This window comes from Amblyomma mixtum, chromosome 1 (assembly GCF_055824585.1).
Source record: "Amblyomma mixtum isolate Tamu chromosome 1, ASM5582458v1, whole genome shotgun sequence".
NCBI lineage: Eukaryota > Metazoa > Arthropoda > Arachnida > Ixodida > Ixodidae > Amblyomma > Amblyomma mixtum.
In genome coordinates this window covers 256,142,643-256,158,995 of record NC_143012.1, presented here as the reverse complement: position 1 = coordinate 256,158,995, position 16,353 = coordinate 256,142,643, and the positions used below count along the sequence as shown (strand labels likewise).

Below are 16,353 nucleotides of genomic sequence, written 5' to 3'. Positions count from 1 at the left end.
GAAGACGAGCAAGCCTCGGGAGAAACGCGTCTCCTCCCGGGCTGTGGAGAGGAGGTCTCTCCGTTCTAAGAGGGGAAAGAGGGAAAGTCTCCGCGGCGGCGTCGCGGCGGGGAGTGAAAGGAAGCGTGGGTGGCATGAGTGCCCTCCCTCGCAAAACCTCCCGAACGGCGCGCGCATAGCATCGCGTGATTATTACGCGCGGCCGTTACAATGGGGCAGGGGATTCATGTGTATCCCCACAACTTCCACTCTGAAAATAATTATTCAAATATCCCTCAAGCCTGAATAATTCGACTTTTGGATAACTCGGATGTCCATTTGAAGTCCCGGCTAACATGGCTTCGGAAACCAGTGCATTACTAGTACTAACTTTTTTTTTTTCTCCAACCACACAACCTGTTGGAGACTTCTGGTTGATTGAAGAACTCAGTACCTTGCACAGGGTTATCTACCTTCAGCTTGAAGATGCGAGAGGTATGGCTGTGCTTTTAGGATGACCAGTACGTCCGACACGGCCACACATCGAAGCAAAGTGGCATAGGCATATTGGAACCTAGAGCTGGTGCCTCTTGTCTCTGCCACTTCGCTTTGATGCCCACTTGCAACGGACACACTGGTGTTCTGAAGAGCACAGCCATGCTGCACGCATGTTCAAGCTAGAAGTGGATGACCCTGCACATTTGCAAGGAGAAAAGGTTCCAAATTGCTATTCATATGCATAGATATCAATAAAGAAAATCACATTTATTCTTGGATCATATTGAGGTGCACTTTGGGTGCATAGCCTGAGTCGCTCTGGGACGTTAAACCCCCATAAACCAAACCAAACCAAACAAAAATTTCTCCCTGGAAGTTTCAATTGATGAGAGTCTGCTCTTTGAGGGAGTAAGTTACCTACAATAAGGCTGGGTTGGAGGGCATTTACCGAGCGATGTACTGTGATTTAGCTATTTTCGTGAATAGATGAATGCGTGTTTGTTGAAGTAAACTGGTTTAGTTTTTTTTTCTCATAAAGAGAATATGTGACTGTGTGGGATAAACCTACTAGCACTGGCTTTCCTCGCAACCGTTGGAGCTCTGATGCATGCCCTCAATCCAGGGGAGAATAAAGAATTTCTGATGCTTACGAGTGCCTCCAATGCATTTGGTTCATTCCTATGTGTGCAGATGAATCCTTTGATGATCCATGTGGACACCAAGGCCGGCCATGGACACGGCAAACCTATATCCAAAGTGGTGAGCAGTGAAATTTTTGTATCACTCTGTTGTGAAGTGCCAGAAGTGCTGAGCATGCACACTTGAAGGTTCTATGTCCTGTGAGTAGAGGTAGGGCCATTTGATGCTGGTTTTGTTCAGTCTTGAGTGAAAATGGTACACAGTACAGAAGCCAGCGTCGCAGGGAGATAGAGGTATCGTTGGGTTGCGTGAGACTGTTGTACGGTTTGATGCAGAGGTAATTAGGAAGTTCGAGACTTCAAATTAGAGTGGCACATCTACAAAAGCCGTAAAAGTCCTTCAAAAAGTGGTACCACTTGCTTGGTGGTTCTCAGAGGCCGGAGTTAGCTCCTTGTTGTGCTTCACCTGCTGGACCTGGCAGCCTCTTGCGTGATTGTTGAAAGTTAATTGTGCAGTTTACAGCAATAAAAAAAATCAGTGTGTGTGACTTAGCAAAGAAAACATGTGCATATGCATTATTGCAACAAGATAAAGTGGTTCCAACATGAAAGCGATTAGTTTCTCATGTCTTAGCCTTGAAAAAATGCATGTGTGTCTAGTTCAGTCGCCTAGCTGTTGCTTTTATTGCGTGTTTGCGCAGCCCAGATTTGAGAAATAAGCTTCCACTTAAGATTTTGTCTCACCGGGCAGTCATTTAACTATTTCAAGTCTACTTTTTTTTTAGTGCAATTATATTTCCTCTTGTTGGTAGAATTCTAAATGTGACCATTTGTTCATTACTAGCACTTGAGCTGCTTCTGCTAAGGAAAAGAGCTCAGAGAGTATAGGCATCACTGAAAACTGCCAGTGATTCTTCCAACAGAAATAATTACAACAAAAAAAACTTGTGTAATAAAGAGAGAAGGAAGTTCGTTGAACTTTTGAAAAATAAGATTCGAAAAGTCCCACCCCAAACTAAGTTGTGCCCAGCAGCAGTGGCCACTCATTGTGCTTTGTCTGCAAGCATGGCCTGCACCATGTTGCAGGAACACATCTGGCAGCATCAACAACATTGTTGCACTTCCTGTGATGAAGCATTTCTTCATGTCATGTGGGACATATGGTGTACAGTGAAATGTTGGTGTTCTTGGGCAGAGGCAGACAGTAATCTGTCAGGCCTGAGCTTCTCTAAGCTTGAATTCTGGCTGCTGTTGATTGATAGCTCCCCACTGTCATAGCTAAGTAGTGAATTCAGATACTAACAATAAAAGGCACTTTTGCTGAAAATGCTTTGGGTTTTTACACCAACACACTCATTGTAATTGTGTTTTATTTTTCCAGATTGATGAGCTGACAGACACATACAGCTTTGTTGTGAATTGCCTCAACTTGGAGTACAAGGATTAGGTGTGCCATCATCATGCTGCTCTTGCACAGTTTTTTTTTTCTTTTTTTCTTACTGCTGTCAAAATCGCGAGCGGCTTCTTGCTGTGAGAAATTACACATTTGCTCAAACTTTAACTACGTGTCTTGCTCTCATGTCTGCTCTCAGCGTAAGCCTGTCTGAGCAGTTCGATAACTATTTCAAGGTACGCCTTTCAGCTCACATGTTCCTTTTAGCTCCGACCTATGTGGATAATGTTAATTTTTGGTTGCGGCATACTGTGCTGGCTTACATGGCATGGAGGGAAAAAAAGAAAAGAGGATCAGCATGGGTACTAATGAAAATGAATTGCATAGCATGGGGGTGACAAAACACTCTGTTAATGGCGGTCTACAGTCGAGACGTTTCAGATATATGTACTGAGCTGTACTCATGGCTGGGGCAGATTTATGGGTCAGTCTTGGAAGGGATGGTTTGGGTTGGTAGTCCCATTTTAATATTTATGTCTTGGACTTTTTCTGTCAAAAAAATGGGATTTAGCATGTACTTTTACGTAAAATTTCTCGCTTGTTGGAGTCACGACCTTATCGTGTTGAGGACTATATTCTGCCATGAAACGGCACTTTCACTTCAATCCTCCAAGCTTGACTTCAGTGCCACAGAAAGCTCTCTGCAAGTATAGTGGAGTTGACCCATGGGGAAAGGAAAGGATTCTCAGGTGCCCTGCATAGGCAGGCCAAGGAGACATCAATGGGAGTTAATTGATTTCTTCTTTCATTTTACCATGTAGTTGGCATGCTGGGACAGGGCATGTATCTCATCAGCCTTTGTGTAGGCATTTCAGGTGGTAATGTTGGGGAGGGGGGGGGGGGGCATAGCTGACTGTGTACACAAGCTGCTGTTCGAGTGTTGCCGCACGGGGGGTGCAGTTGGCAGGTCTGCAAAAGACTTGCAGGCTGATACGCGCTATGCCTTAATTACTCTTTTACACAGTAGGGTACTTTCTTGCTGTAATGCTCAGAACAAAATCCTCACAGAGGCTACATGTTCACACACATTCATCATCTACACTTGTAAAGGCACAGGGGCTCCTCTGTTATCCAGATGAGCTGAAGCCTATATTGGATTAGGTGGGCTCCCACCAATGACCACATAATGCAGTGGTAACTGTACAAGGAATGTTAGCCCATTTCACAATATCCAGTCTCTCTACAGGTGCATCTATGCACAGGATAAGCACAGGTGCACCTGGGCAGTTGTATGGATGGAGACTGGACCCCAGACACAAGTCAAAATGTAACTGTAAAATATGTCTTTTGCATAAGTAGGCTTTCTTGTCTGAGAGCGACAAAGCCTGGCCCGACTGGAGGAGGCTGTTTTGCCGAGAGGATGGGGAGGAGGGAGTGTTGGCGCAGAATGGCAGTGAACAGCGCCATTACTGAGCCTGCTTCGAGCATGATTGCTCTAGTGTGGGGCAGTGGCCATCTGACAGTCGCATTGGTTTCGTCTTCGAGATGCTTTAGCCTCAAGAGTACAGGAAACAAGGTGCTGTGTATGCTTTTGAAGATGCCACACCCTGGAAAATACACAAGCAACATTACACCTCCACAGGGTCTGGTGTAAAGAGATTAGGCCAGCACACCAGATGCTTCGAGATGCTTTAGCCTGAAGAGTACAGGAAACAAGGTGCTGTGTATGCTTTTGAAGATGCCACACCCTGGAAAATACACAAGCAACATTACACCTCCACAGGGTCTGGTGTAAAGAGATTAGGCCAGCACACCAGATGCTTCGAGATGCTTTAGCCTGAAGAGTACAGGAAACAAGGTGCTGTGTATGCTTTTGAAGATGCCACACCCTGGAAAATACACAAGCAACATTACACCTCCACAGGGTCTGGTGTAAAGAGATTAGGCCAGCACACCAGATGCTTCGAGATGCTTTAGCCTCAAGAGTACAGGAAACAAGGTGCTGTGTATGCTTTTGAAGATGCCACACCCTGGAAAATACACAAGCAACATTACACCTCCACAGGGTCTGGTGTAAAGAGATTAGGCCAGCACACCAGATGCTTCGAGATGCTTTAGCCTGAAGAGTACAGGAAACAAGGTGCTGTGTATGCTTTTGAAGATGCCACACCCTGGAAAATACACAAGCAACATTACACCCCGCAGGGTCTGGTGTAAAGGGATTAGGCCAGCACACCAGGCTTATGCTTCTGTTCTACTGTTCTTTCGGTGGTTTATTTACCTGGACTGTTGCCAGCACAGACTACTCAGCTTGAGTAGCCATTTGTCAGTCAGTTGGACTTACGGCTACAAGGGAGGAACACCTTTAAAGCTTAATTTTGGGCGAGTTGGTGAAGGTTCATAATGTAAAAGAATAGTGCGAAGGAAACATGATCTGTCTTATGTGTTTTCCTTTGCACTATTTTTTTTACATCAGGTACACCTTTCCTTTTGGATAACCAACAACGCTAAGCGCAGGAGCCTGCTCAAGTTCTGGAAGAGAACAACTTTAGCTTTTCAGTATCCTCTTTTATGCCACATGTCAAGTCTTCGAATTAAGAAAAAAAACGCACTGCGGTCAGGTGCAATAGTCGTTCATGACTGGCTTGCTTAAGAGCCTAAAAACCAGGTGTTGCTTCATGCCCTTTGTGCACATCCAGGACAACTGGACTGGTGACTAAGCATTGCTCATTATTGTTTTCTCAACATTTCCTTCACTGAGATGATTGTACGAAGCTGCTTGTTGCAGAGATGTGCGTTTAGTCATTGTTCTTTTTGCCTTCATTTGATCATGGATGGGGACGCTTTGTAATGTTCATGCTCGAAGCAGCAGGCCTTGTGCTTTGAGGCACGAGAAGAGACCAGATTTATCAGCAAACATTGTAGTAGGTGCTTTTCGCACCTTATAGTTCTTTGCTATGTTTGAATACGCTTTCTTTTTTTCCACACAGTCATTCCGTGCATGCGTGTCACCCTCGTTAGCAAGCGAATTTTCAGGCACTCCTCAGAGGGTGAGAAAGATCTTGCAAAAGGCATGTGCAGTAAGAGAGATTTATTACGCCATTAAAAAATATAAATAAAAAAATTCTGAGCAAGTTGGCAACTGCCACCACTGTGTTTCAAAGGGGACGCTCTGTCTTCCATTCATCCATCTATCCAAGCAGATTGAGTGTGGCTTAGTGCGCCACGGATTCTGACCCTCGCAGACTGCCGAGCGTACTCGCTACTATCACCGCCGCCTAGTTGGGTGTTTGTGGATGCAGATTAGCCTAACAAACACTCAGTTTCACGCCACTGTTTTGTCTACAGACAATGTCTTTGCCCATGCTGTCTACACAGCCACTTGACAATATGTTCTGTTGCATTTTTTAACGCGAGAGCATTAAGCTCCGGTTGTGGAGAAAATCCTGGTGGCATCATTGTTATAGATAGGTAGCACCTTTATTCGTGTCACTTGACATACAAACAGAATAAGGCCTACCTAAGCCTCAAAGGGCTTGAATGGCAGTGCCTGGCAGAGAGTGAACAATATCATAACAAAAAAATATCAAAAGGAATAAAGTGCAGACTTTGCAACAAACCTGGCAAAGTGACTTAGACGCATGGAAAATTCGAAAACACAAAAGATATGGCGTTAAACATTCAAAAAGAAATGACAGCATGAAGTTTATGCATTAACGAGAAGACACTTATGGAGCAGGAAGCGACGTAATGACAAACCGCATAGTTTCTTTTGCAGTCTGTATTTCGTTTTCACGCGGAATACACTAGGCAGTAGGCTATTCAAACACGCAGGCACATACCGTGCTGAGTGGCAGGGAATGCAAAACGCATTTTGGCCTTAAATCGCATGTAGGAACTTATGGGATAGTATACTGGCTGTACCAAAAATGTTTTAGTGAACAGAGCGTTCAAGTTAGGGAGCATTAATCTTCTAAATATATCGATACCACTCTCAATGGACAAATTGTATGAAATATTTTTTAGAAGAGATTCAGCCTTCGTTACCAACGGATGGCACAGCCTTATCTAAGCATACTATACACTAGAGCATGTGCAACACATTTACTAATGGAAAAGGGCATAAGATATGTTATACAGCACACATGATGCGGCACGAAGCCGCTGATATACAGAAGAAAGGTGAGAGTTCCAAGAGATCTCTGCCAAAGATCAGGCCATGATATTTGACCGATGGTGCATAATTCACTGGCTCACAGTTGCACTGAGAACAGACGGAGGTATGCGAAGAGACAGGGTAACTCAATTCAATTCTTTTTAGTGGATTATGAAAGCATGTCTGCTGCTTTTTAGATGTATTAACATTGATAAGATTAGACTTAAACCAGTCCATGGCCTTAATAGTTGCCCTCTGTAATGCTGCAATGGAATCTATGTATTGTTTTGCACGTGAAACAATAACAGTGTTGTCAGCATATTGGAACAAAAACAGGCACCGTATTTGCAAGGTCATTAACACAAGTTAAACAACGAAGGACAATATAGAACCTTGCAGGACACTGGCTTCGAATACCTTAAGTGATTACTGATGAGTGAAAAATCCCTGTAGAAGCAGCCTAGGTGGGCTGCCTAGGTCACGTGACTTTTTGGAGTCACCAGAACCCGCCCACCAGGTTGGGGCAAATGACCGCCATGGTTTGGTTTGGTTTGGTTTGGTTTATGGGGTTTAACGTCCCAAAGCGACTAAGGCTATGAGAGAGAGACGCCGTAGTGGAGGGCTCTGGAAATTTCGACCACCTGGGGTTCTTTAACGTGCACTGACATCGCACAGTACACGGGCCTCAAGAATTTCTCCTCCAAAGAAATTCTAGCCGCCGCGGCCGGGATCGAATCCGCGTCTTTTGGGTCAGCAGCCGAGCATCATAGCCACTGAGCCACCGCGGCGGCTGACCACCATGGCAGGTGGCAGTTAAATCAGTGATTGCTCGTGAGGGCACCGTTGTACAAGCTCCACCAGTGGCAACGCCTGCCATGTATCGCTGGGCAGTGGCGCATCGCTATACCTCTGCACCAGGAGTGGGATGAGGATTGCCATATGTGGGCTAATGCCACACACATGGCATTAGCCCCTTAACACTTTCACGTCATACCTTTAAGGCGGAGCTTAATTGTCTAAACTTGTAGCTCCCCGTTGTGTCGCGCGCATTTGCCATAACCTCTCTAGGCATTGGTTGAACAAAGTGGGTTCATTGCTCGGCGATTGTCTAAGCGTTGTAAAGTTGCAGTGAATTGGCGTAGCTTCCGTGAAACATTCTTGTGCACCCTCCCTTTTTTTTTTTTTGCACAACAAACAGAGAAAAGATCCGCACATATGACAGCAAGTCTCCAACCAGGGATGAAAACTGTTTCAGCTGCTTAGGTTGACTATTGAGACCACGGGGCGTCGCAATCTTGGCTTGAACTTCAGTATAGTTCTGCGTTTCCGTAGGTAGCGGCTGCCAGATGACCATGTCGTCCGACGGGGCGTCTCCTTGTCGGCTCGTGGTCGTGTTGTCGTTAGCACGCGCGACGTCTCGATAGGCGTATCGCCAGGATCTCCCATCGTTGACTCGCATCTGCCGATTGCGGTTGCTCTTCTGCCCTTACTGTCCCTCTAGACCAAATAGGGCGATGCGTGGAGACGTGGCCGTTAAGAAGGTTTCTGCGCGGCTATTCCGTGACAATGAGTCAGGATGCGCAGCTTACGCTGGCGCTGACGTATGTGACGTGTTGCGCATGCGCCGAGCCTCCCCGTCCCTTTTTCTTTTTGTCTCGCATGCCTCGCGAAAATGGGCACAAAATCGCTGCAAATGTCTGTCCACGAACGCCGTCCAACGACGCGACGAAATGCGACGCAAGAATTGTATTAGGTTTAGCACGGTTTAGTGTCAGCATCTACGCCCACTCGGACGCGCGTGGTCTCCGCATGCGCTGGATCAAGCGCGAGCGTGGCGGCCAGATCTTCCAGACATTGTCACACGCGCCGACGTGCAGAACGAGCTGAATGCAGGTGCCTCGACTACTGTTTTCTTCGCTGCGTGAAATTCTCTAGTCAAGCGCGTCGGCATGGGTCGGCTGCAGCAGGGCAGCGAGCCTCGGGTCACAAGTGTTGATCTGATAGAAGCGACAAACAGGGGAGCCGCTTAACATTAACCGGCTTGTCGTGCGCGATAAGGGAGGCAAAACAGCGGCCGCGTGCGACAAGGCCAATGGGCGAGCGGTTACGAGGCGGGGACAACTTGACAGAATGGCGACCGCGCATGCGCAGACCCGCTCCAGCAATACGCGTTGGCGCATAATAAAATTTTTGAATGGCGCAATAGAACAAACACAGGAAGACACGGAGACAGAAAGAGCGCCATTCAAAAATTCGTGGTGAACCGACCAGCCCAACAGCAAGTACAGAGGGCAAAACGCATGTCTAGAACACGCTCTGAGCGTGTTTCGGGCGTAACACGCGATAACTAGCGATTAGATTTGGTTAAAAATGGTCTGGATGTAAACATGGGCTGTTAAACTCATGGAATTTCATCGTCATTTTTTGCCTTCTTGGTTGCAGCGGCTTTGGGAGCTCCGGAACGCAAAGTTTGGTTGTTCCAGGCATGTGTTTTGCCCTCTGTACTTCTGCAGCGCAGGTGGGCACGCCTCGAAAGTGTTATTGGGGTTTGGGCTTAAATCTGGTTCCATAATTGGACAGTTGTGTTTGAGCGTGGAGCGCTTGATCGCGGAGGCCACGGTTTGAGCGAGTTGGTTCATGTTTGAGTCATAAGAGGGCAGTGAAAGACGCGGGTTCGATCCCAGCCGCGGCGGCTGAATTTCGATGAAGGCGAAATTCTAGAGGCCCGTTACTGTGCGATGTCAGTGCACGTTAAGGAACCCCAGGTGGCGGAAATTTCCGGAGCCCTTCACTACGCTGGGCTGGTCGGTACGAATCCAGAATAGAAGAAACCAGAGCGCAGACTGGATGAACGAGAAAAAAGCGACACACACAACTCTGAACTCGCGACTGTCCTTCAATCAACGAAATGAAAAGAAACACTGTCCGTTGTCTCCTCGTCTCTTTTTGTGTCGTGAAATCATTTGCGCCTAGGTGGGTTTTTTCCCAAGTTTCAAGATGAATAACCAACTAGCCCGTCAACATTCCTTACTCACCAACCGCGCATGTCGCAAGATACAGAAGCGGAAAAAATAGTGCATACCAAAATGCTCTCGAGGCAACCGAAACGGAGAAAGATTACAAGACGGCCATTTGATTACCGAGGAATTTGTCTGAAAAGCTAATCTCTTTTGCGTGAAGTGCTAACAACGGTTTGCAAAAGCAAGGATGACTGGCTTTTGTGATATGGTGCACCTCGCAACAAGCCCGCACTGTGTACTTTCCCTTTCACACTTCCCGCAGTCGCAACAACAACCTCATCGATATCTGTTGCTGAAACGATCGTCGCCGCTTGGGCGGACGCGGTTTTGCGCCGCGCGTTTTTTTTTTCTTTGTTTGTTTCTGCTGTCTGCACGTGGCAGCGATTGTTACTGAGGTCGGATGTGACGTCATCTCGCCCGCCGGCGGCCTGGGTTCAATTCCATGCTTGAACAGCACGTGTAATCAGCTAGCCCTGACGGCTGTTCCTGTCTCTGGACGTTACACCTATCGTTTTCCTTTCACAGCCTGCCTTTCGGAGATGGAACGCCTGGAAAAGCCTCCATCATCATCATCAGCCTAATTATGCCCACTGCATGCAGGACGAAGGCATCTCCCGTATCCCTCCAATTAACACTGTTCTGGCCACCTTATCCCCGAAAACTTCCTAATCTCAACCACCAACCTGAATGTAACGCTTGCCTTCTGCTGGAATCCACACCGCTACCCTAAACGAACATCGATTACCTTACTTTCGCATTACATGCCCCGCCCTTGCTTATTTCCGCTTGATTTCGGCGAAGATGTATACTATTTATAATCCTTTGTTCCCTGACCCACTCTACTCTCTTCCTGCCTGTCGACGTTACATTAAAGAACGTTGCTGGGCGGGTTGGTGACTTAACGTTGTGAAAGAAGACACCACAAATAAACGGAACAGAAAAAGAACAGGCACCCACGAGTGCGCGTGCACATCTGTTTTCAGTGCTGTTTATTTTCACGCTGTTCTTTCACAACGTTAACATTACACCTATTGTTCTCTTTTCCATAGGCCGCCGCGGTGGCTTAGTGGTTATGGTGCTCGGCTGCTGACCCAAAAGACGCGGGTTCGATCCCGGCCGCGGCGGCTGGAATTTCTTTGGAGGAGAAATTCTAGAGGCCCGTGTACTGTGCGATGTCAGTGCACGTTAAAGAACCCCAGGTGGTCGAAATTTCCGGAGCCCTTCACTACGGCGTCTCTCATAGCCTTAGTCGCTTTGGGACGTTAAACCCCATAAACTAAACTAAACTAAACTAAACTCTTTTCCATAGCTCGCTGCGTCGTCCTAAACTTAAGTTCAACCCTTTTCGTCAGCATCCATGTCTCTGCCTCGTAGTTGAGTAAAAAGCTGTTATACACTTTCCTCTTGAGGGATATTAGTGCACTGCTGTTTACCTACTGAGAGTGCCTGCCAAATGCACCCCGTCGTCATCATCAGCCAGACTACGCTCGCTGCAGGGCAAATGCCTCCCATGTCTCTCCAATTAACCCCATTCTTATTCTCCTAGTTTATCTCTCGTGATTCAGATTGCGGTGAGTACTTGCCCCAAGTAGGTCACTCCGAGAGTTTTAATGCGGCGGCATTAGAAGCCTCATCACGGAAATAAAATTCGCTGGTTGATCGAGGCAGTTATGCCGTCATCAGATCACGTGACGTCCCCCCCCCCTCCCCCCCTCCTGCCCCCTGTATCCACCTTCATCGGAGCTACACGACGGAGCGTTCGCCCGCGGACCAGGCATATCACGTGACATCCCGCCTCAGCTCCCTGGGGTTCGCGCGTGTAGCGGGGCCGGTGTACATACAGAGAAAGGCGGCATGCGTGTCTAATCCGCTTATCGCCGCTCCTCGGACCTTGTCGAGGGAGTCGATAGCCAGCTGGCGGAGCGGACCGATGAGCTGGCTGTTGATGTACTGTTGTCTGCGCGCTCGCTCTCGTCTTTGGCCCCGCCGCCGGCGGTGCTAGTGTGGTAGTAGCGCCGCTACAAAACCTGTCTTTCTTGTCTTTTTTCTTTACCGGGATCTGCGCATTGCTCTCGACAAGCCAACACAGAAGAGCAAGCTTTAATCAGGGTCTTGTAAAAGATATATCTGCCTGTGGTTCTCATCGTTTGCACCATCGCTGCGGTCGTGATTAAATGGAACAACCTTATTCAAGCCACTTCCTCCAGCAGGAGGGTCCCATACATGTGTATTTAATTTCGACGATAAAGTGCATTATACTTGTTGGTCTGGTGTCTTGTCAGCGGTTCCAATCTGCAATATTTCTGTGACTTTATGCACCATGCATGCTTGCTTGTTTGACCTCATTTCCGTAGAGGCCTTATTCCCATATATATTAGTCCAATTGTAGCTTCCAAAACGGTTAATTTTTTTATATGCTTAATTGATACAAGAATTCCAAATACAAAGTTCGAAACTTTCCAACTGGAAATTCCATGTGGAATACAACGCGTTTCTTTTTTTCTCTTTATTAATTTTTGACTGGGAACTGCAACATAAGCTTTTTGTTTTGACGGACCCTGTCCGCGAAGTCTCGCCCAGTGGCGAGCTGGTATGATACGTGGGGTTTATAACGTCACAAAGCTGCACTTGGGCTATGAGAGGTGACTAATTCGTGATTAAAGCACTCTGGTTTGTTCGCATTTCGCCCCCATCCGTAACATGGTCACCGCGGCTGGGATTCGATTCGGCGGCCTTTTTGCGCAACAGCCGAACGCCATAGGTATACTGGCGGGTGGCGAGCTTTTCTCCGGGCCAGCCGCGGCGAGCAAGAGTCGGCAAGCAGGCGTGGTGGTCGCACGTACAGCTGATAACTGTGCGATCTTCCGCTCGTGATGAGCGAAACGCAAAGGGCGCCCGTGTGCCGTGCGATGCCGGCGCACATTATATATAAAGATCCCCAGGTGGTCGAAATTACTGCGCAGACCTCCACTACGGCACCTCTTTCTTTATTTCGCTCCCACCTTCCTCCCTTCCCTTACGGCGTGGTTGATGTGTCCACCGACAAGTGTGGTAGCTACTGCGCCATTTATTTTCCTCAGAAACCACCGATTCGTGCTGGTGGCGCTACTTGGCTATCCTGGCCAACCGCGGGACTCCACAGTGCATGTGGCCATGCCGATGAAGGAAGTAGTTTGTGCGACGGTGGCTACAAATCTAAATTCTCGTTGTTCGCTCGGTATGGCCGAACTCACGACTGCCCCTTTCACAGTCGCCTGACGGGCACGAGAAAAAAAAATAGCACTCACGTATGCAGTCTGAGTCACTCGCGCGTAGAGCGCTCGATCACCAGTCAGTAAAAACTGAAATTAGATGGCCGATGTTTTTTAAACTGCTAGTTCCACCTGGCTTTCAGGTCTATCCGGCGAGGCTTTGTTTGGAGGGCAGTGCGCTGCCCGAGCGTTCCGGTGACGCACACTGCAGCTGCCGGTTAGATGAAACGTTCCACATGCTCCTGTTGTGCTTACTGGACATACGGAGACCTGATCTAGCATCAACCCTGTGTCGATAAAGAGTGGCAGTCTAGTCATGCTTTGTATAGCTGGCGCAGCCGCCCCGATAGAGAGCGCGTGTTGGTAAATTTCTCGACAGGCTTCTATACCTGTATGTCTCTTCGTGCATCCAGCTTGAGCAGTCCGTTGTGGCAGGTGGTCTTCGACGAAAACGTATCTTTGACGAGGCAGTTCGTTCTACCGTGGCAGCTTGGGCTATCCATCAGAGTGAATCGAGCTCCTAACACGGCTCGAAGACTCACTTTTTTCTTCAGCCGCAAGAATTGCTTCCTGCAAAAAGTTAATTTGCTATTTGCAATCTCTTCAGGGAATTGGCAGCTTCAGGAAGTTGTCTTCCTTGGGATGGCGTTGCGCACGCGAACAAACATACGAAGGAGCAGAAGACAGAAAGAGCGCTCTTTCTGTCTTCTGCTCCTTCCTGTGTATGTTTGTTCGTGTGCGCAACGCCATCCCAAAAGAAAGCTATGCACCAACTCTCCCAGCAAGAAGTCCTTCTACATTTCAGGAAGTTGGCTGCTGCGGACATGGGCTTCGTTCGCTACCCACATTATTACGCGGCAGCATATACAGCTGGTTCGGTCGAAAAGCCGTCGGCGTAGTAGTAGTCGGCGCTGCGTGTCGGAAATAATCGGGGGATGCGTGAAAAAAAAAATCGCGTCATGGTAATTTGTGGTTCTAATGATAGAGCATTCGTCCCACATATCTCGGTGGACACCTGAACAACGCCGTAAGGGTAAGGATAAAGGAGGGGGTGAAAGAGGGGAAGAGGTGCCGTAGTGGAGGGCTCCGGAATGGTTTCTACTACCTGTGGTTTCTACTACCTTCAACGTGCGCTGATGAACTGCCAGATATGTAGAGCAGAACGCTGGGGCTAAAAATTAACATACAGAAAACCGAAGTAATATTCAACAGTCTAGCAAGGGAACAGCAGTTCGCAATTGATGGCGCGGTGCTAGAAGTAGTAAGAGAATATGCCACTAGGGCAGGTGGTGACAGCTGGTCCGGGCCATGAGAGGGAAATAACTAGAAGAATACGAATGGGGTGGAGCGCATATGGCAGGTTCTCTCAGGTCATGAATGGCAGTTTACCAATATCCCTCAAGAGAAAAGAATACAACAGCTGTATCTTACCGGTACTCACCTATGGGGCAGAAACGCGGAGGCTGATGAAAAGGGTTCAGCTTAAGTTAAGGACAATGCAGCGAGCTGTGGAAAGAAATATGGCAGGCGTAACGTTAAGAGATCGGGAGCGGGCGGAGTGGCAAAATGGGTGAGGGAACAAACGCGGGTTAATGACATACTAGTCGAAATCAAGAGGAAGAAGTGGGCTTGGGCAGGGCATGTAATGGGAATGCAAGATAACCGCTGGTCCTTAAGGGTAACGGAGTGGATTCCAAGAGAGGGCGGCAGAAAGTTAGGTGGGCGGATGAGATTAAGAAATTTGCGGGAATAAGGTGCCCGCAACTGGCGGACATGGTTAATTGGAGAGACATGGGAGAGGCCTTTACCCTGTAGTGGGCGTAGTCAGGCTGATGATGATGATGACATCGCACAGCACTCGGGCTCCTTTCGCGTTCCGCCTCCAGCGAAACGCTGCCGCCACGGTCGGGTTCGAACCCGGGTACTGCGGCTCCGTAGACTGGCGCCTTAACCACTGAGCCAACGCGGCGAGTCATAGTCGATGACGAGTTAATGAAATCATTGTCATTAATTGATTAATTAAAGGAATGAAATATCTTCAAAGTGCCGCCGCGGTGGTAAAGTGGTTACGGTGCTCGGCTGCTGGCCCAGAAGACGCGGGTTCGATCCCGGCCGCGGCGGTTGAATTTCTTTGGAGGAGAAATTCTAGAGGCCCGTGTACTGTGCGATGTCAGTGCACGTTAAAGAACCCCAGGTGGTCGAAATTTCCGGAGCCCTCCACTACGGCGTCTCTCATAGCCTTAGTCGCTTTGGGACGTTAAACCCCATAAACCAAACCCTATCTTCAAAGTATACCGCGCACACAAAAACAAGAACGTGAAGGTATACACAACAAGCGCAGACTCGCGACTGAATTCATATGGAAGGAAACGCACCTTATATGCGTTCAAGCGTCATCTAGGACCATGCGCAGTTCAGATATCTGCCTTTTTGATAAAGGTTGATCGAACGGTCACTTACACAATCATCCCCACGCTTACTGATGAAAAGCGCCTCGGCAAGTTCACGTGCGGCCTGAACTCTGCTTCTCTTTAAAAATATCAAAAAGAAGGCAGATATCTGAACTGCGCATGGTCCTAGATATGACGATGTGTTTCCTTTCATATGAATTCGGTCGCGAGCCTGGGCTTGTTGTGTATACCTTCACGTCCTTGTTTTTGTGTGCGCAGTATACTTTGAAGATATGTCTGACCGACTCGCCCAACAACGCACTCTTTTAACGGAGTGAAAAATGGAAAGAGGGGACGTCTAAGGTGTCAAAATGCTCAGAATGAAAAGCCAATGCATGATGATGGTAATTCGCACCCCTCCGCTAGGGGGCTGCGATGGCCGGTCGATGGTGATTCCGGACAGTGGAGGCTTCACTCTTCGAGGCTGCAGACGCCGCCACTTTCGCATTGCGACACTGGTACTGCTTTCTCGGTAAAAGATGTATGTCCCCTCCCACGGATCGACAACACTCTGCAAAGCCAATGCGGCGCCAAGTACCTATCGGTCATGAATTCAAAGAGCGGGCATTGGCAAATCGAAGTCTATGAAGAGATCACGAGAAGACCCCCTTCGTCACGTCACCTGGTCTCTTCGAATTCAAAAGGTAGTGAACGCCATTTTGACTTTCTTCCGCCCCAGCAACCTTCCAGCTCGTAATGGACACAATTTTTGCTTCCGTTTTTTCTGCTTTAAAATGATGAGTTAGGCATTAGTATACATGGATCGCCACGTGGTATTCCTTTATGACCGCTAAATAATTTGAGATTTAATGTATCCTTGACGCTGTTTCGTGTTTATCAACCGGACGATAAGTGTTTAGGTCATGTTAGGCATGAAAAAAAAAAAACTCCAATATAACTGTTGATACGCAGTTTTAATTCACTACAACGCTTAAGGCAGCCTGCTTCAAGAGCTGGAATGACAACAA

At 47.8% G+C, this 16,353-nt stretch overlaps 1 protein-coding gene across 1 annotated transcript in view; it reads left to right on the top strand.

The window, feature by feature from the left end:
• Positions 1–2,676, top strand: part of LOC149371528 (prolyl endopeptidase) — a 43,021-nt gene extending 40,345 nt beyond the window's left edge. The window contains exons 18-19 of the mRNA XM_089565786.1: positions 1,168–1,236; positions 2,497–2,676. Of these exons, the coding sequence (XP_089421912.1) occupies positions 1,168–1,236; positions 2,497–2,562 (135 nt within the window). The 3' untranslated portion in view covers positions 2,563–2,676. The remainder of the gene's footprint in view (positions 1–1,167; positions 1,237–2,496) is intronic.
• Positions 2,677–16,353: the final 13,677 nt, after the last annotated feature.